The 25,971-nt window shown below is 44.5% G+C and overlaps 1 protein-coding gene across 4 annotated transcripts in view; it reads right to left on the bottom strand.

Moving 5' to 3' along the window:
- SCPEP1 (serine carboxypeptidase 1) overlaps positions 1-25,625 on the bottom strand; it is a 48,687-nt gene extending 23,062 nt beyond the window's left edge. For 2 of the 4 annotated variants that reach the window (XM_032615903.1, XM_032615905.1), the window contains exons 1-6: positions 25,497-25,625; positions 23,467-23,615; positions 18,658-18,747; positions 16,000-16,155; positions 15,581-15,655; positions 2,650-2,722 (exon numbers count right to left, since the gene is read on the bottom strand). In XM_032615903.1, coding sequence (XP_032471794.1) covers positions 2,650-2,722; positions 15,581-15,655; positions 16,000-16,155; positions 18,658-18,747; positions 23,467-23,615; positions 25,497-25,560 — 607 coding nt within the window. In that variant the 5' untranslated portion in view covers positions 25,561-25,625. Of the gene's footprint in view, positions 1-411; positions 532-2,649; positions 2,723-15,580; positions 15,656-15,999; positions 16,156-18,657; positions 18,748-23,466; positions 23,616-25,496 lie in introns of all 4 variants that reach the window. The other 2 variants (XM_032615904.1, XM_032615906.1) reach the window with 2 other exon arrangements.
- Positions 25,626-25,971: the final 346 nt, after the last annotated feature.

Here is a 25,971-nt window from a genome sequence, read left to right as displayed (position 1 = left end):
CACGGGCCCAGCCGCTCCACAGCATGTGGGATCTTCCCGGACAGGGGCACAAACCCGTGTCCCCTGCATCGGCAGGCGGACTCTCAACCACTGCGCCACCTGGGAAGCCCCCCTCAGTTTCTTATAAAGAATCATCTGCAGTTCTCCAATGCATCCCATTCCCTGCTTGATCTAGACCAGGGACTGACAAACTTTTTCTGAAAGAAAGAGATAAATAATAAATATTTCTGGCTTTGCAGGCCAGCTGATCTCTGTTACAACTACTCAACTCTGTTTCGGCAGCCTCCAAACAGTCAGAGGATATGTAAATAAATAGATGTGACTGTGTCCCAGTAAAAACTTTATTTACTAAAGCAGAGTGGCAGGACAGAATTGACTTGGAGGCCGTAGTTGCTGAACTCTGATGCGGACCTCTGATGTCCAGTAGAACTTTCTGCAATGATGGAAATGTTCTACATCTTTTTCTTTTTCTTCCGCACCGCGAGGCTTGTGGGATCGTAGTTCCACGACCAGGGACTGAACCCGTGCCCCCTGCAGTGGAAGCACAGAGTCCTAACCCACTGGACCACCAGGGAATTCTCAAAATGTTCTGTATCTGTGTGGTCCAGAACAATAGTCAACAGCCACATGTGGCTATTGGGCACTTTGAAATTGTGGGTAGTACAAATGAAAGATGGAAAATTTTATGTATTTTAATTAATATAAATAGTCATATGTGGCTATGGCTACCATACTGAACTGTGCAGATCTTCTTGAAGGAATGAAGCATGTCTGTGCATCTTTCCTAGCATCCAACAAAACAACTACTCCCTAGAGAGCAATTAATAATTGCTTGTGAAAATTAATAGTACTTCTTCAAAAAAGAGAGTACTTCTGGGGTGGAAGAGTGATACGTAAGGTGGATCTGGAGGAAGGGATCAAGGTGGACCTGGAAGGAGGGATTAAGAGCTGGGCAGGAAGATTCAAAAGGGGAGGTGGGTCACAACAATGTGAATTCGGGAGATTTTGGACCAGATGAAGAGCACATGCAAAGCCATGAGGCTAACTTACTGGTCTCAGGGGAATGCAGGGTAATGGTTAAGTGCATGGATTCCACTGCCTGCTGCCTTCATGTGCATCCTGGCTTTAGCTGTGTGACTTTAGGAAGATTGCTTAACCTCTCTGAGTCTCCATTTCATCACCTCCAAAACTAGGATAATAATACCATCCATCCCATGGAGCTGTTGCAAGCATTAAGTGAAGTTAACACACGAAAAGTGTTTAGTGTTATTAACACAGCTGTGATGAGACCCTCGAAGGAAGTGTGAGGCCAGGACCGTCACTCTGAGTGAGACACCTGTCAGGAAACCTGCTGACTCCCTCACGCCTCAGGTCAAGGCTTCTGCAACATCTTGGCGTCCTAGGAAGTACATCCAGGAAGGAAACACAAAGAGCAGCCCTTTTCACAATGCGGACTGAGCTTTCAGTTCTGTCCTTTAACCCCTGCCCTGGAGATGCCAAGAACGAGGGCAAGAAATAACCATTCCAAGCAGCTTCAGAATGTCTTGAATCCATCAGGGACATGGCTCTGTAATGAGCCAAATCTCTATCTTTTAAGGGGAAAATATTACCTTGTATAAATTATTATTTTTAAAAACCTGAGGCATCATCACAAACCATAGACATACATTTAGAAGAGTTTCGATTAACACATCCACTCGTGTAACAACCACCCAACGAGAGCCTAAAAAGTTCCTTCGTGTCCCTTTCCAGCTTATTCCCCTCCCCATTTCAGAGGTAACTTCTCTTCTGAAATCTAACTCTACCGTTTGGTTTTGTCTGTGAAAAGTCACCTTTTGTTAGGTTAGGGCAGTAGTTCCTAACTGGGGTGATTTTGTCCCCTGGGGACATTTGGCAATATGTCTGGAGATATTGTTGGTTGCCAAGCTGGGGTGGAAATACTGGCATCTAACGGGTAGAGATGCTGCTAATATCCTTCACTGCACGGGACACCCCTCCCCCACCACAACAAAGAATCACATGACGCTCAAAACATCAACATTGCTGAGATTTAGAAATCCTCACTAGCGTTAACCCTACCACAGTGACTATTTCAGATGCCTGAAGCCACACCTTGGGTGTATACAATCCAAACAACTTTTATCTATACTCCCAACAAGGATGCTCAGGTTATGAAACTTCGAACCTCTGAGTTACAGGACCAGATGGTAGCCCTGTCTCACCATCAAAATGAGCAACAGGTGGGAATTTCACCCCAAATGCTCATGTTAGCATAAGGATGGTGGACAGGACGAGATGACAAACAGACTTGGGTTTGTATCCTGCCCAGGCAACTCATTCTGTGTGTCGGAGGGCAAATTCCATCATCTTTCTACGTCTCTAGAATGTCTTCAACTGTAAAATTTGATTCTTTTGTTGTGAAAATCAAATAAGAGACCTCGGTTCAGCCTGTAGCAGTCCACGGTAGGTGCACTGTGAGTGCTCACTCCTGAATTTCTTGGAATACTCCTGGAGCAAACACTTTCTGTGCTGACTTTTTCAAGGACCCAGAGAATTCCATTGCCTTGTTCTTTGATCTAGATACCACAGCCCAAAGTCCCGAAGGGTAGGGAAAGGGACGTTTAAAATGTCTGAAAATTCCCTACTTACCGATGGGAGAGATCCAGGAATCACCCAAAGCAACCCCGGCAAAGTTGCACTGGATGGTCCCTTGCTGAATGGCCTGAAAGAGAAGCCAAGAAATATCCTTGTCAAGAAGACCCAGGGGCCTCCATCCCTTCCTCAACATGAGGGAGCCAGGCCTTTATACACTGCCTTTCCTGAGCAGAGACAGCTCCTGCCCACCCAGGATACCCTGGATATCCAAAGACAACAGATGCCCACTAGAAGGCAAGGGTAACTCTTTCCTGCTGCCATTTGCAAAATGAGTAGGAACTGTTTGAGTTTTCCCAAGGGTGTTGGCAGGATGTGCGGGGGACCTGGTGTAGCTCCTATCTCTTCCTTAGAAAGGACGCTGGCACTCTTTCCCCTGGAGGTCTCTGATTTCTCACAAGGTGCTCTGGGGGCTCTCTGGGTACAATCGCCACTGTCTCCAGGGGACACTGGAGAGCTGGGGGGCCTCCTCAGAAGGTCCTTGAGGGTGGAATGGATGCCTTAGGACTGGGAACTCATGCCCCCTGCTGCTTTTATCCATTTAAAAGGAATTCATCTGCCCAGTAGCAGAACATTGGAAACAACTGAAATATTTATCAATACGGTGGGCTAAATTAATTATGGTTATTTCCATGGTGCATGATGCAGCTTAAAAAAAGGAATGAGGGGCTTCCCTGGTGGCGCAGTGGTTAAGAGTCCGCCTGCCGATGCAGGGGACACGGGTTCGTGCCCCGGTCCGGGAAGATGCCACGGAGCGCCTGGGCCCGTGAGCCGCAGCCACTGAGCCTGTGCGTCTGGAGCCTGTGCTCCGCAACGGGAGAGGCCACAACAGTGAGAGGCCCGCGTACCACAAAAAACAAACGAACAAACAAAAGGAATGAGAAGGCTTTTTATGGTCGAATATAAAAAGATCTCCAGGGTATATTGTTAAAGTAAAAAAGAGACATGTGGAACAGTGTGCAGTATATACAATCATTTGTATAAAAATGGGGGAAAAGAATATACATGAACTAGCTTATATAGGCATGAAATACTCTGAAAAGGTACTGAAAAAACTAACAGAGGTTGCCTTGGGCGGGGGACAGAGGCAAGACGGACATTTTTTTTTTTTTTTTTTTTGCGGTACACGGGCCTCTCACTGTTGTGTCCTCTCCCATTGCGGAGCACAGGCTCCGGACGCGCAGGCTCAGCGGCCATGGCTCACGGGCCCAGCCGCTCCGCGGCATGTGGGATCTTCCCGGACCGGGGCACGAACCCGTGTCCCCTGCATCGGCAGGCGGACTCTCAACCACTGCGCCACCAGGGAAGCCCGAGACGGAGAATTTTTATAGCATACCTTTTACATATTTTGAATTTTGAATTATGTGAATGCACAGGCTATTCAGAGATCTAAAATAAGAAAACAATGAATAGCCTGACTTTGAACACTGGTAATAAAAGAGAAAAAATTATGCCATTATTTGGCTTTTCCAAAAGGAACTTATTTCAAGTTACTTAAATACTACCAGTTGATGAGGAAAAGTTCCACTTTATAGGAGAATACCAGCTAACAAATGTGAACAAAATGAAGGGAGGAGAAAACCATCATTTGGAAACTCCTAATGAAATTACTGACTTGCGTAAGAATTAAAAATTGATGTTAAAACCATTATTCAGTGAAAGATGGATGAAGAACTGGACATCCCTGTTAGGTGAAAATAACACCACTCAGATCATTTTCTGTCCAGGCGGAGGGTACAGGAGTCCAATGGAGGGATCAGACTAGATCTGGTTATTATGTGCCCTCTGATTCAAAGCAAAATGAAGTGCACAACATCCCCTACGTCAGAGGCTGGCAATTTTTTCTATAAGGGGCAGATATTAAATATTCTAGGCTTTGTAGAACAAAAGTCTACTACATTGCAGTTACTCAACTCTACCACTGCACTGCTAAAGCAGCCACAAGCAATATGTAAACAAGTGAGAGTTCTAATGAAACTTTATTTGTGGAGGAGCTTCAAGATGGCGTAAGAGTAAGATGTGGAAACCACCTTCCTCCCCACAAATACATCAGAAATACATCTACATGTGGAACAACTCCTACAGAACACCCACTGAACACTGGCAGAAGACCTCAGACCTCCCAAAAGGCAAGAAACTCCCCATGTACCTGGGTAGGGCAAAAGAAAAAAGAGACAAAAGAATAGGGACGGGACCCGCACCAGGGGGAGGGAGCTGTGAAGGAGGAAAGGTTTCCACACACTGGAAGCCCCTTCGCGGGCGGAGACGGTGGGTGGCGGTGGGGGAAGCTTCGGAGAGCACAGCAACAGGGGTGCGGAGGGCAAAGCGGGGAGAGATTCCCACACAGAGGATCGGTGCCGACCAGCACTCACCAGCCCGAGAGGCTTGCCTGCTCACCCGCTGGAACAGGCGGGGGCTGGAAGCTGAGGCTCGGGCTTCGGAGGTCAGATCCCAGGGAGAGGACTGGGGTTGGCGGCGTGAACACAGCCTGAAGGGGGCTAGTGCACCACAGCTAGACGGGAGGGAGTCCAGGAAAAGTCTGGAGCTGCCGAAGAGACAAGAGACTTTTTCTTGCCTCCGTTTCCTGGTGCGCGAGGAGAGGGGATTAAGAACGCTGCTTAAAGGAGTTCCAGAGACGGGCGTGAGCTGCGGCTATCAGCGTGGACCCCAGAGACGGGCGTGGGACGCTAAGGCTGCTGCTGCCGCCACCACCAGGCAGCCTGTGTGCAGCACAGGTCACTCTCCACACCTCTCCTCCCGGGAGCCTGTGCAGCCCGCCACTGCCAAGGTCCCGGGATCCAGGGACAACTTCCCCGGGAGAACACACATTGTGCCTCAGGCCGGTGCAACGTCACGCCGGCCTCTGCCGCCGCAGGCTCGCCCCGCATCCTCACCCCTCCCTCCTCCCTGCCTGAGTGAGCCAGAGCCCCCGAATCACCTGCTCCTTTAACCTCATCCTGTCTGAGCGGGAACAGGTGCCCTCAGGCGACCTACACAAAGAGGCGGGGCCAAATCCAAACCTGAACCCCGGGAACTGTGCGAACAGAGAAGAGAAAGGGAAATCTCTCCCAGCAGCCTCAGGAGCAGCAGATTAAAGCTCCACAATCAACTTGATGTACCCTGCATCTGTGGAACACCTGAATAGACAACGAATCATCCCAAATTGAGGAGGTGGACTTCGGGAGCAATGATATATATATATATATATATATTTTTTTTTTTTTTCCCCTTTTTCTCTTTTTGTGAGTGTGTATGTGTATGCTTCTGTGTGTGATTTTGTCCGTATAGCTTGGCTTTTACAATTTGTCCTAGGGTTCTGTCTGTCCATTTTTTTTTCCCTAGTATAGTTTTTAACACTTGTTATCATTTCTGGATTTGTTTTTTGGTTTGGTTGCTCTCTTCTTTCTTTCTTTCTCTTTTTTCTTTTATTACTTTAAAAAATTTTTAATAATTATTTTTAATTTTAATGACTTTGTTTTATTTTACTTTATTTTATCTTCTTCTTTCTTTCTTTTCTCCCTTTTATTCTGAGCCGTGTAGATGATGGGCTCTTTGTGCTTCAGCCAGGCGTCAGGGCTGTGCCTCTCAGGTGGGAGAGCCAAGTTCAGGACACTGATCCACAAGAGACCTCCCAGCACCACGTAGTATCATATGGCGAAAATCTCCCAGAGATCTCCATCTCAACACCAAGACCCAACGCCACTCAACAACCACCAAGCTACAGTGCTGGACACCCTATGCCAAACAACTAGCAAGACAGGAACACAACCCCATCCATTATCAGAGAGGCTGCCTAAAATCATAATAAGGCCACAGACACCACAAAACACACCACCAGACATGGACCTGCCCAACAGAAAGACAAGATCCAGCCTCATCCACCAGAACACAGGCACTAGTTCCCTCCACCAGGAAGCCTACACAACCCACTGAACCAACCTTAGCCACTGGGGACAGACACCAAAAACAACAGGAACTACGAACCTGCAGCCTGCTAAAAGGAGACCCCAAACACAGTAAGATAAGCAAAACGAAAAGACAGAAAAACACACAGCAGATGAAGGAGCAAGGTAAAAACCCACCAGACCTAACAAATGAAGAGGAAATAGGCAGTCTACCTGAAAAAGAATTCAGAATAATGATAGTAAAGATGATCCAAAATCTTGGAAATAGAATAGAGGAAATGCAAGAAACATTTACCAAGGACCTAGAAGAACTAAAGAGGAAACAAACAATGATGAACAACACAACAAATGAAATTTAAAATTCTCTAGAAGGGGTCAGTAGCAGAATAACTGAGGCAGAAGAACGGATAAGTGACCTGGAAGATAAAATAGTGGAAATAACTACCGCAGGGCAGAATAAAGAAAAAAGAATGAAATAATTGAGGACAATCTCAGAGACCTCTGGGACAACATTAAACGCACCAACATTCGAATTATAGGGGTCCTAGAAGAAGAAGAGAAATAGAAAGGGACTGAGAAAATATATGAAGAGATTATAGTTGAAAACTTCCCTAATTTGGGAAAGGAAATAGTTAATCAAGTCCAGGAAGCACAGAGAGTCCCATACGGATAAATACAAGGAGGAACATGCCAAGACACATACTAATCAAACTATCAAAAATTAAATACAGGGCTTCCCTGGTGGTGCAGTGGTTGGGAGTCCGCCTGCCGACGCAGGGGACACGGGTTCGTGCCCTGGTCTGGGAAGATCCCACATGCCGCGGAGTGGCTGGGCCCATGAGCCATGGCCGCTGAGCCTGTGCATCCGGAGCCTGTGCTCCACAATGGGAGAGGCCACAGCAGTGAGAGGCCCGCGTACCACAGAAAGAAAAGAAAAAGAGAATTAAATACAAAGAAAAAATATTAAAAGCAGCAAGGGAAAAACAACAAATAACACACAAGGGAATCCCCATAAGGTTAACAGCTGATCTTTCAGCAGAAACTCTGCAAGCCAGAAGGGGGTAGCAGGACATATTAAACTGATGAAGGAGAAAAACCTACAACCAAGATTACTTGAACCAGCAAGGATCACATTCAGATTTGACAGAGAAATTAAAACCTTTACAGATAAGCAAAAGCTAAGAGAATTCAGCACCACCAAACCAACTTTAGAACAAATGCTAAAGGAACTTCTCTAGGCAGGGAACACAAGAGAAGGAAAAGACCTATAATAACAAACCCAAAACAATTAAGAAAATGGTCATAGGAACATACATATCGATAATTACCTTAAATGTAATTTAACCAAAAGACATAGACTGGCTGAATGGATACAAAAAGAAGACCCATATATATGCTGTCTACAAGAGACCCACTTCAGACCTAGGCACACATACAGACTGAAAGTGAGGGGATGGAAAAAGATATTCCATGCAAATGGAAATCAAAAGAAAGCTGGAGTAGCAATTCTCATATCAGACAAAATAGACTTTAAAAAAAGACTATTACAAGAGACAAAGAAGGACATTACATAATGATCAAGGGATCAATCCAAGAAGAAGATATAACAATTGTAAATATTTATGTACCCAACATAGGAGCACCTCAATACATAAGGCAAATACTAACAGCCATAAAAGGGGAAATCGACAATAACACAATCATAGTAGGGGACTTTTAACACCCCACTTTCAGAAATGGACAGATCATCCAAAATGAAAATAAATTAAAAAACACAAGCTTTAAATGATACATTAAACAAGATGGACTTAATTGATATTTATAGGACATTCCATCAAAAACAACAGAATACACATTTTTCTCAGGTGCTCATGGAACATTCTCCAGGATAGATCATATCTTGGGTAACAAATCAAGCCTTGGTATTTAAGAAAATTGAAATCGTATCAAGTATCTTTCCTACCACAATGCTATGAGACTAGATATCAATTACAGGAAAAAAATCTATAAAAAAATACAAACACATGGAGGCTAAACTTAATTCAAACTTAATAAACTTAATACAAAACTTAATAAACTTAATACAAACTTAATAAACTTAATACAAACACATTGAGGCTATACTTAATAACCAAAAGATCACTGAAGAAATGAAAGAGCAAATCAAAAAATACCTAAAAACAAATGACAATGAAAACACAATGACCCAAAACCTATGGGATGCAGCAAAAGCAGTTCTAAGAGGAAAGTTTATAGAAATACAATCCTACCTTAAGAAACAAGAAACATCTCAAATAAACAACCTAACCTTACACCTAAAGCAATTAGAGAAAGCAGAACAAAAGAACCCTAAAGTTAGCAGTAGGCAAGAAATCATAAAGATCAGATCAGGAATAAATGAAAAAGAAATGAAGGAAACGATAGCAAAGACCAATAAAACTAAAAGCTGGTTCTTTGAGAAGATACACAAAATTGATAAACCATTAGCCAGACTCATCAAGAAAAAAAGGGAGAAGACTCAAATCAATAGAATTAGAAATGAAAAAGAAGTAAAAACTGACACTGCAGAAATACAAAGGATCATGAGAGATTACTACAAGCAACTCTATGCCAATAAAACAGACAACCTGGAAGAAATGGACAAATTCTTAGAAATGCACAACCTGCCAAGACTGAACCAGGAAGAAATAGAAAATATGAACAGACCAATCACAAGCAATGAAATTGAAACTGTGATTAAAAATCTTCCAACAAACAAAAGCCCAGGACCAGATGGCTTCACAGGCGAATTCTATCAAACGCTTAGAGAAGAGCTAACACCTATCCTTCTCAAACTCTTCCAAAATATAGCAGAGGGAGGAACACTCCCAAACTCATTTTACGAGGCCACCATCACCCTGATACCAATGCCAGACAAAGATGTCAGAAAGAAAGAAAACTACAGGCCAATATCACTGATGAACATAGATGCAAACATCCTCAACAAAACACTAGCAAACAGAATGCAACAGCACATTAAAAGGATCATACACCATGATCAAATGGGGTTTATTCCAGGAATGCAAGGATTTTTCAATATATGCAAATCAATCAATGTGATACACCACATTAACAAACTGAAGGAGAAAAACCATATGATCCTCTCAATTGATGCAGAGAAAGCTTTTGACAAAATTCAACACTGATTTATGATAAAAACCCTCCAGAAAGTAGGCATAGAGTGAAATTTCTTCAACATAATAAAGGCCGTCTATGACAAACCCACAGCCAACATCATCCTCAATGGTAATAAACTGAAACCATTTCCACTAAGGTCAGGAACAAGACAAGGTTGCCCACTCTCACCACTCTTATTCAACATAGTTTTGGAAGTTTTAGCCTCAGCAATCAGAGAAGAAAACGAAATAGAAGGTATCCAAATCGGAAAAGAAGTAAAGCTGTCACTGTTTGCAGATGACATGATACGTAGAGACGTGTACACAGAGAATCCTAAAGATGCTACCAGAAAACTATGAGAGGTAATCGATGAATCTGGTAAAGTAGCAGGATACAAAATTAATGCACAGAAATCTCTTGCATTCCTATACACTAATGATGAAAAATCTGAAAGTGAAATTAAGAAAAGACTCCCATTTACTACCACAACAAAAAGAATAAAATATCTAGGAGTAAACCTACCTAAGGAGACAAAAGACCTGTATGCAGAAAATTATAAGACACTGATGAAAGAAATTAAGGATGATACAAATAGATCGAGAGATACATGTTCTTGGATTGGAAGAATCAACATTGTGAAAATGATTGTACTACCCAAAGCAATCTACAGACTCAATGCAATCCCTATCAAACTACCACTGGTATTTTTCACAGAACTAGAACAAAAAATTTCACAAGTTGTATGGAAACACAAAAGACCCCAAGTAGCCAAAGCAATCTTGAGAACAAAAAACACAGCTGGAGGAATCAGGCTCCCGGACTTCAGGCTACACTACAAAGCTACAGTAATCAAGACAGTACGGTACTGGCATAAAAACATAAATATATATCAATGGAACAGGACAGAAAGCCCAGAGATAAACCCACGCACATATGGTCACCTTATCTTTGATAAAGGAGGCAAGAATATACAGTGGAGCAAAGACAGCCTCTTCAATAAGTGGTGCTTGGAAAACTAGACAGCTACATGTAAAAGAATGAAATTAGAACACTCCCTAACACCATACACAAAAATAAGCTCAAAATGGATTAAAGACCTAAATGTAGCGCCAGACACTATCAAACTCTTAGAGGAAAACATAGGCAGAACACTACATGACATAAATCACAGCAAGATCCTTTTTGATGCACCTCCTAGAGAAATGGGAAAAAAAACAAAAATAAACAAATGGGACCTAATGAAACTTAAAAGCTTTTGCACAGCAAAGGAAACCATAAACAAGGCAAAAAGAGAACCCTCAGAATGGGAGAAGATATTTGCAAATGAAGCAACTGACAAAGGATTAATCTCCAAAATTTACAAGCAGGTCATTCAGCTCAATATCAGAAAAACTAACAACCCAATCCAAAAATGGGCAGAATACCTAAATAGACATTTCTCCAAAGAAGATATATAGATTGCCAAGAAACACATGAAAGAATGCTCAACATCATTAATCATTAGAGAAATGCAAATCAAAACTACAATGAGATATCATCTCACACCAGTCAAAATGGCCATCATCAAAAAATGTACAAACAATAAATACTGGAGAGGGTGGGGAGAAAAGGGAACCCTCTTGCACTGTTGGTGGGAATTTAAATTGATACCACCACTATGGAGAACAGTATGGAGGTTCCTTAAAAAACTAAAAATAGCACTACCATACGACCCAGCAATCCCACTACTGGGCATATACCCTGAGAGAACCATAATTCAAAAACAGTCATGTACCAAAATGTTCATTGCAGCTCTATTTACAATAGCCCGGAGATGGAAACAACCTAAGTGTCCATCAACAGAGGAATGGATAAAGAAGACGTGGCACATATATACAATGGAATATTACTCAGCCATAAAAAGAAACGAAATTGAGTTATTTGTAGTGAGGTGGATGGACCTAGAGTCTGTCATACAGATTGAAGTAAGTCAGAAAGAGAAAAGCAAATACCATATTCTAACACACATATATGGAACATTAAAAAAAAAAAAAAGTTCTGAAGAACCTAGGGGCAAGACGGGAATAAAAACACAGACCTAGTAGAGCATGGACTTGAGAATATGGGGATAGAGAAGGGTAAGCTGGGACAAAGTGAGAGAGTGGCATGGACATATATACACTCCCAAATGTAAAATAGATAGCTAGTGGGAAGCAGCCACAAAGCACAGGGAGATCAGCTTGGTGCTTTTTGACCACCTAGAGAGGTGGGATAGGGAGGGTGGGAGGGAGGGAGATGCAAGAGGGAAGAGATATGTCGACATATGTATATGTATAACTGATTCACTTTGTTATAAAGCAGAAACTAACACACCATTCTGTAAGCAATGTAAAGCAATTATACTCCACTAAAGATGTTAAAAAAAATAAAATAAAAATTACAAAAAAACCCAGCTTGGGGCTTCCCTGGTGGCGCAGTGGTTGAGAGTCTGCCTGCTAATGCAGGGGACACAGGTTCGAGCCCTGGTCTGGGAAGATCCCACATGCCACGGAGCAACTGAGCCCGTGCGCCACAACTACTGAGCCTGCGCGTCTGGAGCCTGTGCTCCGCAACAAGAGAGGCCACGATAGTGAGAGGCCCGCGCACCGCGATGAAGAGTGGCCCCCGCTCTCCGCAACTAGAGAAAGCCCTCGCACAGAAACGAAGACCCAACACAGCCCAAAATAAATAAATAAATAAATAATTAAAAAACAAAACAAAAAAAAAAAAACCCAGCTTTATTTGTGGACCTTGAAATTTGATTTTCACACAATTTTCATGTGTCATGAAATATTATTATTCTTTTAATCCACCCCACCCCACCACTGTCACTTGATAATGTAAAATCCATTCTTGGCTCATGGGTCGTATAAAAAGCAGGTGGAAAAAAAAAAAAGAAAAAAAAAAAAAAAAAAAGCAGGTGGTGGACTGAATTTGACCTATAGGCCATCGTTTCCTGAAATCTGATCTATTATAATATATTCTCTCCAAAACTTTTACCTTGAATGCATCAGGCCTTTAACTACGACCTCCAGTTTTGTAGGAAACACCATGAAGAGAGGAATAAACTAAATTACACCATGAAGATGCTACCACACAATTCCAGAAAATGGGATATTCTGTTAGTCTGGTTTCTTTATCAAATGGGGGTCATAAAAAAGGAACTGTGTTAGATGAAAATGGACTTTAGGGACATCCCAGCCACATGTAATTCACGGATCTGGACTGAGTCCTGGCTTAAACAAACTGACCACAAAGGATGTGTTGGGATTACTAAAGCCTGAATATTTGAGATGAAAATTTACTGAAGTAGGAAAGGGAGGACTAGTGACGGAAGGAAGCAGGCTACAGACATTACGTATACTACTATCTCCTATTGGTTAAAAAATTTACTTATTTCTAAAAGCGCAGAAAAAGATTTAAAGGCTATACACTGAGGTGTTAACAATGGTGATCTCTTTTTAATTTTTAAAATTTGTGCTTGCTGTATTTTCTAATTTTCTGTTATGCACCTATACTGCTTCTTATAAAAGGTTCATTTTTAAAAAGAATTAATAAATCTTAAAAAAAAGCTCATACTGTATAACACGAGGAATATAGCCAATATTTTACTATAAATAGAGTATAATCTTTATAAATTGTGAATCACTATATTGTATATGTGTAACTTATATAATATTGTACATCAACTATACTTCAATTTTAAAAAGCTCATACAAGCTCACTGTAAAAAGTTTAATCACAGAAGGAGACAGGAGAAAATGTGGAAAAACTTCTACCTCTGCCCCACCTGCACCCTCACGCTCACTAACCAGTTAACATGGTATATATCCTTCTAACTCCTTTCTTTGTTTTCAGAAGCATATATACATACATACATGTATACATATGCACAGATCTACCCATTCTTTCTGATGGCTTCAAAGTGTCCATCACGGAAGGATCCACGTATTTCAGTCAAGTAATCCTCTACACACAGCCACTGATCTTGTTTTCCGTTTATGGACATTATAAGCAACGATGAACTTAACATCCTCTGACACACACACATGTATAAGTATTCCCACAGGACAGATTCCTGGAAGTGCAATTATTGGGTCGAAGGGCACATACATTTTAAAAGTTTATAGATACTGCCAAAGTGCCCTTTTACAATGATTTACCAATTTTCATTCCCATCAAACGTGCACAAGAGCACTTATTTGCCTGACTGCTTACCAAAACTGGGGGTTACCAAATTTTTACTTTATTTTGTTTTTTTGGCCATGCCACGTGGCATGCGGGATCTTAGTTCCCCGACCAGGAATCGAACCCGTGCCCCCTGCAGTGGAGGCGTGGAGTGCTAATCACTGGACCCCCAGAGACCTCCCACCAATTTTAAAAAATATTTGCAAATCTCACAGATTTGACTTACTACTAAAAGTTGAACATTGTTCACATGTCCATAGGCAGTTTGCATTTCTTCTATAAATTGTTTGCCCATATTTTCTGGCCAATATCCTATTAGAATATTATCTTTTTTTTTTTTTTTTTTTTTTTTGGCACGGTACGCGGGCCTCTCACTGTTGTGGCCTCTCCCGTTGCAGAGCACAGGCTCCGGACGTGCAGGCTCAGCGGCCATGGCTCACGGGCCTAGCCGCTCTGCAGCATGTGGGATCTTCCCGGACTGAGGCACGAACCCACGTCCCCTGTATGGGCAGGTGGACTCTCAACCACTGCGCCACCAGGGAAGCCCCCTAGAATATTATCTTTTTTAATGGACTTATTGATGTGAATACTACTTCTACTATATATTTATTTGTGTGTATATATCTTTTAAAATTGTTTATGAAACTCTAATTACTTTTGAATTTCTATGTGGTCTAAATACGTCAAACTTACTCTTTTTGCTTTTGGGTGTTTCATCTTATGAAGGAAAAGCAAGTTTTTTGTACCCAAGATTATAAAACTTTTCTCCTATATTTTCAGGTTCTCTTACAGTTTTGATTTTTATGTTTAGATTTTTAATCTATCAAGAACTGATGTTTTGGGGCTTCCCTGGTGGCACAGTGGTTAAGAATCCACCTGCCAATGCAGGGGACACGGGTTCAAGCCCTGGTCTGGGAAGAACCCACATGCCGCGGAGCAACTAAGTCCGTGCACCACAACTACTGAGCCTGTGCTCTAGAGCCCGCGAGCCACAACTACTGAAACCCGCTCGCCTAGAGCCTGTGCTCTGCAACAAGAGAAGCCACTGCAATGAGAAGCCCACTCAGTGCAACAAAGAGTAGCCCCTGCTCGCCACAGCTAGAGAAAGCCTGTGGACAGCAATAAAGACCCAATGCAGCCAAAAATAAAATAAATAAATTAAATTTAAAAAAAAAAGAACTGATGTTTCATGTAAGGCAAGAATCTAACTTTACTATTTTCCAAAGTGATAGCCACTTGTCTCCATATCATTTATTGAACATTCTGTTTTCCTCAATGATTTGAAATACCACCTTATCATTTATATATGTTCATATGTAAGTATGATACATATGTATGTTATAAACATACACAGATACATATATGCGTATACATAAGTATATATAAAATATGTTTCTAGATTCTTTAGCCTGATGAATGTATCTGCATTTCTCTGTTGCTATGCCAGCCCCAAATTGCTTTACTCGCTTAGCTGTATAGCCTGTTCGATATCTGGTGGGGCAAACTTCATTGTTCTTTTTGAAACTTTTCATGGTTATTATTACAGACTTACTCTGTATGTACAAGGTCCTATTCAAAGAATATTCAATTATCAGGTGACTATAACAAGAAAGATAATCAGTTTCTGTCCAACATCAAAACAAAGTCATCTTCCTTGTTACCTTATAAAGTTCTAGAGCAATGCCAGCAGCCATTTTTCCTCCATAGGACTCTGAGAAAATGTAGAATGGAATCGTCTAGGAAGAAAAGGAATTTACAAAGAATTAAATATCCTGAATGTCTTTTAATTCACACGAATCAATTTCAAATTTCTATTGCATGTAATGGCCAGACAAAACAAATCTGCTTTTGCTGATCTTTCCTCCCATATCTGATTATTAGGTTTAATTAGAATACTGGCTGCAGGGTCATTTTTTTCAAGCTAAAACCACCTTTAGTGATGACTGAAACAGAAGCCCACAATCTGATCCTGGGTGCAAAAAGGTTTTCTCTGGAATCAGCTAGGCATGTAACTCTCGGGGAAGTTTGCGTCTGATAGATGCAGTGCTGCAACTGTCAGCCCCCATCTGAGCTTGCTTACCTGGAATTCTTTGTGGCGTTCAAAGAAAGTCTTCAGGAGAACCATCATGTCTGATGCCACCATGGCCAGGTCTTTGGTGTACGCGTCACTCTTGTTCACATAACTGAACCCAGTGCCCACTGGGTTATCCACAAACAGGAGACTGGCCGACTGGAGCTACAAGCCACAGAGGAAAGTCAAATGTTGCAATCAGGGGCTCCCCTGGTGACGCAGTGGTTGAGAGTCCGCCTGCCAATGCAGGGGACACGGGTTCGTGTCCCGGTCCGGGAAGATCCCACATGCCGCGGAGCTGCTGGGCCCGTGAGCCATGGCCGCTGAGCCTGCGCGTCAGGAGCCTGTGCTCTGCAACGGGAGAGGCCACAACAGTGAGAGGCCCGCGTACCCAAAAAAATAATAATAACAAAATGTTGCAATCAGCCAGCCAGTCACCAACTATCTTTTGATCACCTTATATGAGCTCAACAAAAACCACACATGTGAGGATATCAGTGTGGTTATGATGTTACTAAAATGGATTAAAAAAAAAAATTGGGGGGCTTCCCCTCGTGGTGCAGTGGTTGAGAGTCCGCCTGCCGACGCAGGGGACATGGGTTCGTGCCCCGGTCCGGAAAGATCCCACATGCCGTGGAGCAGCTGGGCCCGTGAGCCATGGCCGCTGAGCCTGTGCGTCCAGAGCCTGTGCTCCGCAACGGGAGAGGCCACAACAGTGAGAGGCCTGCGTACCGCAAAAAAAAAAAAAAAAAAAAATATTGGAACAGGAACACAGACTAGTATAGCAAAGAAAGGCAAAGAAAAGGAGAGGCAAGAAGGAAAAGTTAACATATACACAGGGATCGAAGCATCTAGGCTGTTACTTTCAGACACTACAAATGTCCTGAATGTAATTCATTCGTGCAGGTAGAACCATGCAGTGTCAGTCTGAGCAACAGCTCGATGCAGTGAGAGGTCGGAATACCACACGTCTGTTTTCTTCAAGATGAATCCAGTTTCCACATTGGCCTGGCTTTGCTGAACACTACAAGAACAGAATTTATTCTAACACCTTTCCCAAAGAGGTTTAGAGTTATAGAATTTTTACATCCTGAAGGATCCCTAGTGATGGCACACTACAGCCATGTCCTTTACTGATCAGGACATTAAAGCCCAGAAAGGCCCAGGACTTGTCCAAGGTCACAAAGTTAGATAGGTAATGGCAGCATCAGGACCAAGGCCAGCATCTCCTCACTTCTTGTTCAGGCTCTCTGCCCCAGTCACATTACCCTATTAGTCGTGGGAGGCTTGGGGACAAGCCAGTGGGGTACTCTGCTACTGGAAGTGAGTATGTGAATGTTCTAGGCTGAGGGAACAGCATGTGCAAAGGCCCTGAGGCAAGAGTAAGTAAAATGTGCTTAAAGAAGACCAGTATGGAGACAGACAAGAAAATCAAAGGGCTCAGAGGGGATCTTCAGGTGGAGGTGCTCCCGCACTGAGTCTTAGAGGTGAGTATGGTGAGCTAGGTGTGACCGGGTGACCAAAGGAATGAAGTGCAAGCCCAGGAATGGCCCACGCAGAGGCCTCAAGGAGAGTGCACGTGGAGAGAAGCTGGGAGGTGTGGCTAGCAGAAGCCAGTTTACGCCCAGGAATCTGGATCCGATCTTTGGGGAACTGAAAGACAGTAAACTAAGGAGTGACTGGCATTGGAGGGTTTCACCCAAGCACCATGTGGGAAGTGGATTGGGGTTGGGGGGGGGCATTTTGAAAGCACCCGTGAGAGGCGATGGAAAAGGGGTGGATGAAGAATATTAACAACACTTGGGTATTAAACATAGAGCTACCATAGGACCCAGCAATTCCCCACCGCCCTGCCAAATTGAAAATAGGGGCCCAAACAAATATTTGTACGCTAATGTTCCCTGCGTTACTCACAACAGCCAAAAGGTGAAAACAACCTTAGTGTCCATCAACAGATGGGAGAGGAGCAGAGGAGAAGCACAGAGCAGAGGGTGGCCACCAGCTGGGAGCAACAGCCCCACCCTGCCCACTGGTGTGGTTTTACCCACCAGTGTTTGGCAGCCTGGAGGAAAGGGCTGAGCAGGTGGACAGGGGGACTGACCCCAGGCTGGGCGTGGCAAGGATGCGGAGGGAGAAGAATGAGGGAACCAGGGGTGGGGGTTAGGTAACGAAGTGAAGCGAAGAATGAGGGGGCGGGGTGAGACAGAGAACTAGAGAGACATCAAAAGGGCAGAGGACAAGGGATTTGAAGTCCTGAGGAAGACAAGAATGGAAGTAGGAGAGTAGGAGGGGAAAGGATTGCAGGTTGTGGCCAGAAGGTGGGACCCTGGTGTCTCAGATTGCAGGGATGGCCAATATGTGGGTAATGACAAGGTCCAGGGGGTCTGCTAGAGTAGACAGAGGTTTCTGCAGGCAAGTGGAGAGAAAGGTCACCGAGTTGGGAAGGTGTCCAGTGTGGGATAAGCTGTCCCAAGAAATGGAAGAGGCTGGCCAAAGAGGAAGCCTGTGGACAAGTACGCAAGGTCCCCCTGGACACAGAGGAAGAGGGAGGGGGGTGCAGTGGGATCGCTCAACTTGTGACGCCACCCAGAATGGGGTAGGGCTGGGTGGGACTCAGCCTGGGGGAGGCCACACGGCAGTTTGAGTTCGAGGCCTTCCTCACTGTACCCAAGTAGTTCTTCGTGGTTTGAGGTCTCTGTCAAGGGGCCCGATTTCCTCAAAGTTCCCAAATCCAGTGCTGGAACCACCTGGACCACCCTGTGAAAGCAAAAGAAACAAACAAACAAAAATAAAGTCAGAGAAAATGTTAGTCAAACCTTTGTCACTACAACAATGACCCCATTCACTATAAACAATTTATGAGTCAGTGATGGCTGGGTCAACCTTACACACAGGACAAAACTGATCCAGTGTCTGCACTAACTGAGCCCCCTGGTAACTGCTCAAGTCTTTCTAAAAAAAGGAAGCAACCGGGCTAAGAGCCCCCAGAGGGAACGTTCCTACCTCTGATTCTCTGAGCTTGAGCCTTGGCCTCACGTGGGGTTTGCTGACCTCAAAACATCTCGTCCAAACCTCTCCCTTCAAAGATGAGCAGTATGGCCCAGAGAGGGAACGTGGCAATTAGGGGCTCCACCAGGACTGGACCCGGGGCCTTGTGACCCTCCACCACCCTCTCCTCAGTGTCCCTGAGGATTTACAAGGGACCCAGACTGAGGGGCAGTTTGATCAAGATGATACCCAGGATATAACATAGTAAATGCGGAAGTCCCTGGGCAGGAAGCACTCAACACTGTGGGCATCCAAGGCCAGGGGCGAGGCAGGATTCTGAACAGAAGCTCAGTGCTGGGGGCCCAGACAATGGGAGGCAGAGGTTCTATGGCTCCTAAGGGCTAAGAGAGGGGAGGAGGTCCTTCAGGAGATGGTCAGGGGTAAGGACGGTCAGTGCTTTTCTGGACAAAACCTCAGGGGTCAGCTGAGCCAACAGGATAGGCCGAGGGCCTTGAATAAAAGGATGCTGTCTCCCTGTGCAAGATGGTTAGGAAAGGGAGATACACAATGATGGAAGGAAACAGCTCAGGCAAAACAGAAACCAGGGCAATCTGTACAGGGAAATCTAAAGGAAAAAAAAAGACAACATAGAGTCAGGGCTCAGGGGTAACTAAAGGACCCCAACAGAGAGTTTATGAAACTACTGAATGTTTTGAACCGACACCAAGCTAACTATTATAAAACTGGGAGGCTATAAATCCCTCTAAGCAATGTCCTCACCATCGACAGAATGAAAAGACCTATGGAACGGGAGAAAATAGTTGCAAATGATACGACCAATAAGGGGTTAATATCCAACATATATGAACAGCTCATATAACTCAACATCAAAAAAACAAACAACCTGATTAAAAAATGGGCAGAAAAACTCAATAGACATTTTTCCAAAGAGGAAATGCAGGTGGCCAGCATGTACATGAAAAGATGCTCAACACTGCTAATCATCAGGGAAACGCAAACCAAAACCATAATGAGATACCACCTCACACCTGTCAGAATGGCTATCATCAAAAAGACCACAAATAACAAATGTTGGCGAGGATGTGGAGAAAAGGGAATCCTTGTAACACTGTCGGTGGGAATGTAAATTGGTGCAGCCACTGTGGAAAACAGTATCGAGGTTTCTCAAAAAACTAAAAATAGGGGCTTCCCTGGTGGCGCAGTGGTTGAGAGTCCGCTTGCCGATGCAGGGGACGCAGGTTCGTGCCTGGTCCGGGAAGATCCCACATGGCGTGGAGCGGCTGGGCCCGTGAGCCATGGCCGCTGAGCCTGCGCGTCCGGAGCCTGTGCTCCGCGGTGGGAGAGGCCACAGCAGTGAGAGGCCGCGTACCGCAAAAACAAAAACAAACAAAAAAAAAAACTAAAAATAGAACTACCACATGATCCAGTGATTCCACTCCTGAGTATATATTTGAAAAAAACATAAACACTAATTTGAAAAAATACATGCACCCTAATGTTCATAGAAGCATTATTTATAATAGCCAAGATATGGAAGCAACCTAAGGGCCCACCAACAGATGAATGGATAAAGAAGATGCGGTGTATATATATACAATGGAATACTACTCAGCCATAAAAAAGAATGAAATTTTGCCAACTGCAGCAACATGATTGGACTTTGAGGGTATTATGCTAAGTGAAATAAGTCAGACAAAGAAAGACAAACACTGTATGATGTCACTTATATGGAAAATCTAAAAAATACAACAAACTAGTGGCTGTAACAGAAAAGAAGCAGACTCACAGATACAGAGAACAAACTAGTGGTTACCAGGGGGGAGAGGGAAGGGAGGGGGGAATGTAAAGGAAGGGGATTAAGAGATACAAACCACTACGTATAAAATAAACTACAAGGATATATTGTACAACACGGGGAATATAGCCCATATTTATAGAACTATAAATGGAGTAGAACCTTTAAAAATTGTGAATCACTATACTGTATACCTGTAACATATAATACTGTACACCAACTATTCTTCAATTAAAAAAAAAGCAAAGCAAAAAACAAAAACAAAATAAAATAAAAGCAAGGGTCCTTGAGTGAAAGCTGGGCCCCTTTTTCCTAGTGGACTTACTGGGCTGGGATAGGACCAAAGTGAAAGGAGAGAAGCTGGAATCCTAGAGGTATGGTCTTTGTGGGAGAAATCCCATTCTCCTGTTCTGTTCTACTTGATAACATACCACTGCAAAATCTCTTTGTCTAGAACTTTGGGATAGGGGTACTGTCATGGCCCGGGACTATGCAGTGACTCTGAAATATGGCAAGTGTGTCCAAGGACAAACTAAAACGCTTAAATGACCTGAAAGTGTACCTAAAGTAGCACACTACATCACTCAGAGCTACTCCACTCAGATGACGTGACCTTGATTCCCAAAGACCTGTCCAGAGAAGTCAGTGCATGGATTCTCAGTAGGCTGCTAAGAGAGATCTCCTTTTAACCTGAATTAATTATTTCTTCCTTAATCATACGCTTTTCCCCTTCCCTTGGGCCTCTGAGGAGATGAAGAGCAGGACAGTGAACCAGTTGATAACCATCAAACAGCATCTCAGCTCACAGAAACCAAAGGTCACAAACTGCACGGTCTTGAGCGGCCAGAAGTACACCACACGGAGCAGAGAGGGCAGGTGGGTCCCCTCCCCCAGAAGCTCCTGCCTGTGCGCAGGAGGGGCCCCACCACTCCGCTCCGGGACAGCAAGTTCAGGCCCCAAGTAATCGCATCTCATGGTTTTTGGAAAAAGGAAGGAAACGTCTTGATTTGTAAATGTTGGCAACTCATTCAAATAAGACAACTGCCCTACTCTGCAATCAACCAGAAGGAAGGTTTGCAGTTTCAGAAATTCAGTGGTTTTCAAATTGTGTTCCTGGAAGCCCAGAGAGTACCTGAGGGGCAGCATGTGACAAAGGGGAGGCTGAATGGGTGGGACTTGGCACTCCGCCCCAACCTCGGCCCCAGCACTTCTTTCTTCTGCTTTGGCTGGTCTGCAAGCTTTCACTTGGGAGGGGAAGAAGTTCTGGTGATTAATAAAAAGTTTGAAAACTGCTGAAATCCCACAGACCAAAGCCCAGAGAAGGGAAGTGTTTTGCCACGGCTCTAAGTGGCAGGAAGGCAGAACTGGGCTTGTCCACTGCACGGCTCTCCCTGACAGCCCTGCCACAGCTTCATCTCCAGCCGCCCGGGATGCACAAAAGCTCCCTGGGCCACACAGACGGGTTCTTCTTCTGAGACATTTTCATATCTGCACTCTCAGGCTGAGCCTCACCCCAGCCTTCAAAGAAAACACTTGCGATAATCCCAAGAGAAAAAGGCCCCTCCATGCAAACTGCTCTTCTTATCTCATCAGAAAGCCTGTATCCACTGGTCTGGAAGGCAAAGCTGGGGGCACTGGGAGGCTGCTTATGAATAATGACATTTTTGGAGGAAGTGACATTTACATCCCATGGGGGTGAGTATCAGGGCACCCTATTTTTTTTTTTTTTTTTTTTTCGGTACGCAGGCCTCTCACTGTTGTGGCCTCTCCCGCTGCGGAGCACAGGCTCCGGACGCGCAGGCTCAGCAGCCATGGCTCACGGGCCCAGCCGCTCCGCAGCATGTGGGATCTTCCCGGACCGGGGCACGAACCCGTGTCCCCTGCATCGGCAGGCGGACTCTCAACCACTGCGCCACCAGGGAAGCCCTAGGGCGCCCTATTTACTGGTGAGCAACCTGGCGCCCCAGCTGGGCCATGCCTACAGTTTCCAGAAGGTGAAGCAAGACCGCATTCCTCAACCCCTCCCTAGATCTTGGTCTTCCAGGTGGGTGTGGGCCACCTTTGTACAGACATTTTAGGAATGAAAGGAAGGATCCTCTGCCTGCCCTCAAGTAATTTCCAACCAGTTTCCTGTCTTCAATCCTTCCACTAGAGCTCAAGATTAAGATGCAAACACTCTTTAGGGAGAAGGATAGGGCCCAACACTTAATTCTAATATACAAAATGCCGAGTTCTTTCAAAATACCAGTTTTTCTAGGGGCAAGGAATTCAGGTCTAGGAAAGGACTGGGAGGGGAGGGAGAGGAAGGGCTGGTCAGGGTACCTCAGTCTTTGCTTTGGAACCTTCCAGAAACACTTTCTGTCAGCATATTGTCAAATGTGTCTTCAGGAGCTTCCAGTTAGGGTTCCTACTGTTGCCTGTGCTGGGCTCAATAGAAAAAGACCCCCGTAAAAGACTAGAACCTCTCACTCTCTGATTTGGCTTCCTTGACTGTACCATCGCCTTTGCCTGTCTCAGAAGGACGCTGAATCCCCAAGCCTAGGAGAGCCCCAGCTGGCTGCTGGACCACATCAGTTCTTCACTGCTGAGCTGTGAGCCTTTAAGGGCAAGCAAAGTGGTAAGTGGGGGAAACCTGGCCTCAACCTCAGGCCAGGCAATGAAACCAATTTTACCTGAAGCCACATGACCAGGGGCAGTTCTGAGAAGTTCTTGCTGGGGCTGGTGGCATAATAGAGCCACCAGAACATGTGGGCGTCCTTCCGGACAGTCACATAATCCCATACTTCCTTGCCCTCTTCTGTGGGCCAGCTGATGACAGCTCCTGAAACAGAAGCACAATTGGATTTTCTGGAAGAATGTCTATGTCCAGTTAAATTCCCAGCCCAGGAGACACGGCTGGGTTAGGCTAGTGATGATTTGGTTTATACTTCAGACAATTTATTTACTCCAATATATTGTGGAGATAAGGAAAAAAAACTCAAAAAACTCAGCTATGAAAAAACATACCAAACTTAATAGTGGCACAGGGTGCTGGAGGCTTTCACGTTTTCACCTACACCCTCTGTAATGTTTGGATTTTTAACAGGAAGCATAAAACGTGTTTATAATTCTGTTTAAAAGAGAGAGAGAGATTTACACTTGGGGGAAAAAAGAAAAATCTCAAAATGCAGCACGTTGATTTTTGTTCCTCATTTAATATACAATTAAAGAAGCATCACGGGCTTCCCTGGTGGCGCAGTGGTTGAGAGTCCGCCTGCCGATGCAGGGGACATGGGTTCATGCCCCGGTCTGGGAGGATCCCGCATGCCATGGAACGGCTAGGCCCGTGAGCCATGGCCGCTGAGCCTGCACCTCCGGAGCCTGTGCTCCGCAACGGGAGAGGCCACAACAGTGAGAGGCCCGCATAACCAAAAAAAAAAACCAAAAAACAAAAAGAAGCATCACAAGTTAGTGGGGCAAGATTACTTACTATATTACTCTGGGGCAACTGTTAGATTTTTGAAGAAAAAAAATAGAGATGTAGGTTCTTTCTTAACACTCTAAACCAAAATAAATTCCAAGTGGTTCAGATATTTCAATTTTAAAATTTAGATGTGAAAAATAATATGAAAATAGAGTTGAAAGTCTTTTTGACCTCTGGATGGGGAAGCGATTAAAGCATACCCTAGAGACTATAAAACAAATATCAAGAGTTGAGGACAGAAACTTGTTACATTTCTGTACAACAAAAATAAAAGGCAAAACAACAAAGAAAGGTCGGCAACAAATATGAAAAAGGGTATTTCCTTAATCGTTAGACCAACTAAAAAAATGCAAGATCCTTGAAACAATCAAGATAGTTGTACAATACCTAGCACTTACCAGGCATTCAATGAATGCCCCCGCTCGCCGCAACTAGAGAAAGCCCGCGCGCAGCAACAAAGACCCAACGCAGCCAAAAATAAATAATAATAAAATAAAATAAATTTATATAAAAAAATCGGGGGGCAACCTATTCGACAACATTTCCCAGACACAAGTCGAAGGGTCATATGATCCCCATTTTACAAAAGGGAAAACAAGTTAAGCAACTTGCCTAAGATCACAAGGCAAGTTTGTGGTTAGTTCGAATTCTCAGTTCTTGATTCACACCAGGGCTCATTTTGCTTAAAGAAAAGACTGAAAATCAATTTGCAAGTCATCCCATTAAACACGAATTTGTTTTTGCCAAAACGGACTGCGGTGAGGGGACATATTATCTCGCCTGTTCTGATCAGGTAGAGGGAGAAAGGCTTACTCGCAATTAAACGTCCCATTCGTGGTAGGATTTTTCAGAGTCTTGGTACCGTGCGTTTCAGTTCAAAATAAAAAGACCTTATAATCTCATTTAGCAGCCAATCACGGCAGGAAAAGGGAGGTGGCCTTAAGAATGCGGAACCCTCATTGATCAGGAGCTTCTCCAAATCTTACATTTTGCAAAACTGCTTCTACCTACACGCAGGGAAGAAACAAGCCAGCAGACCACCCAGAGCCAGAAAAAAGTAGAAAAAGAACTTTGAATCAGGAAAAAAAAAAAAGTGAGGCTCAAAAGCAAAAATAATTACGCAAGGCAGAAACAGGGGAAAAGGAATATGCTTTAAAAAGCACAAACCCACTAACTGATTCTTATCCCTAAAGAAGAGAAGGAGGCACCGGCCGCTGAAGCACTTTTGCCCGAACCTACCCGTGCTCAGGCCCAGGAGCAGCAACAGCAGCGGCATACGACAACTCCGCGGCGCCAGCTCCATGACGAATACCGCGCGGCAGCATCAGCTACGGGCTGGACCCCGCGCCTCACCACGTGACGGTGGCGGGCTGGGCGAGGCCGAGCCGGGGCGGGGGCGGAGCCTGGGCGTCGGGGCGGGGCCGGGGCGGGGCCGGGGCGGGGCCGGGGCGGGGCCGGGCGGGGCCGGGGCGGGGCCGGGGCTTGGGCGGGGCTTGGGCGGGTGGAGAGGCTAGCGACGTCTCGCGCACCCTCTGCCCAACTGGCCCACTAGCGTCCCTGCAACGGCGCTCGGCGTGTTCTTTTTGCCGTTTTGGGGACAAGCAGAAAGGAAGAGGCGTTTAATGCATTGATTTGACTTGGGTTGTGCGACAGAACTGAGACGCTACAGAGAAATAACCAGGAGGACCGTCCTTCCTGCCCCGCCCATCTCTTC

Source organism: Phocoena sinus, chromosome 20, assembly GCF_008692025.1.
Source record: "Phocoena sinus isolate mPhoSin1 chromosome 20, mPhoSin1.pri, whole genome shotgun sequence".
NCBI classification, from domain to species: Eukaryota; Metazoa; Chordata; class Mammalia; order Artiodactyla; family Phocoenidae; genus Phocoena; species Phocoena sinus.
The sequence above is the reverse complement of the archived record's forward strand: the minus strand, read 5'-3'. Positions and strand labels throughout refer to the sequence as shown.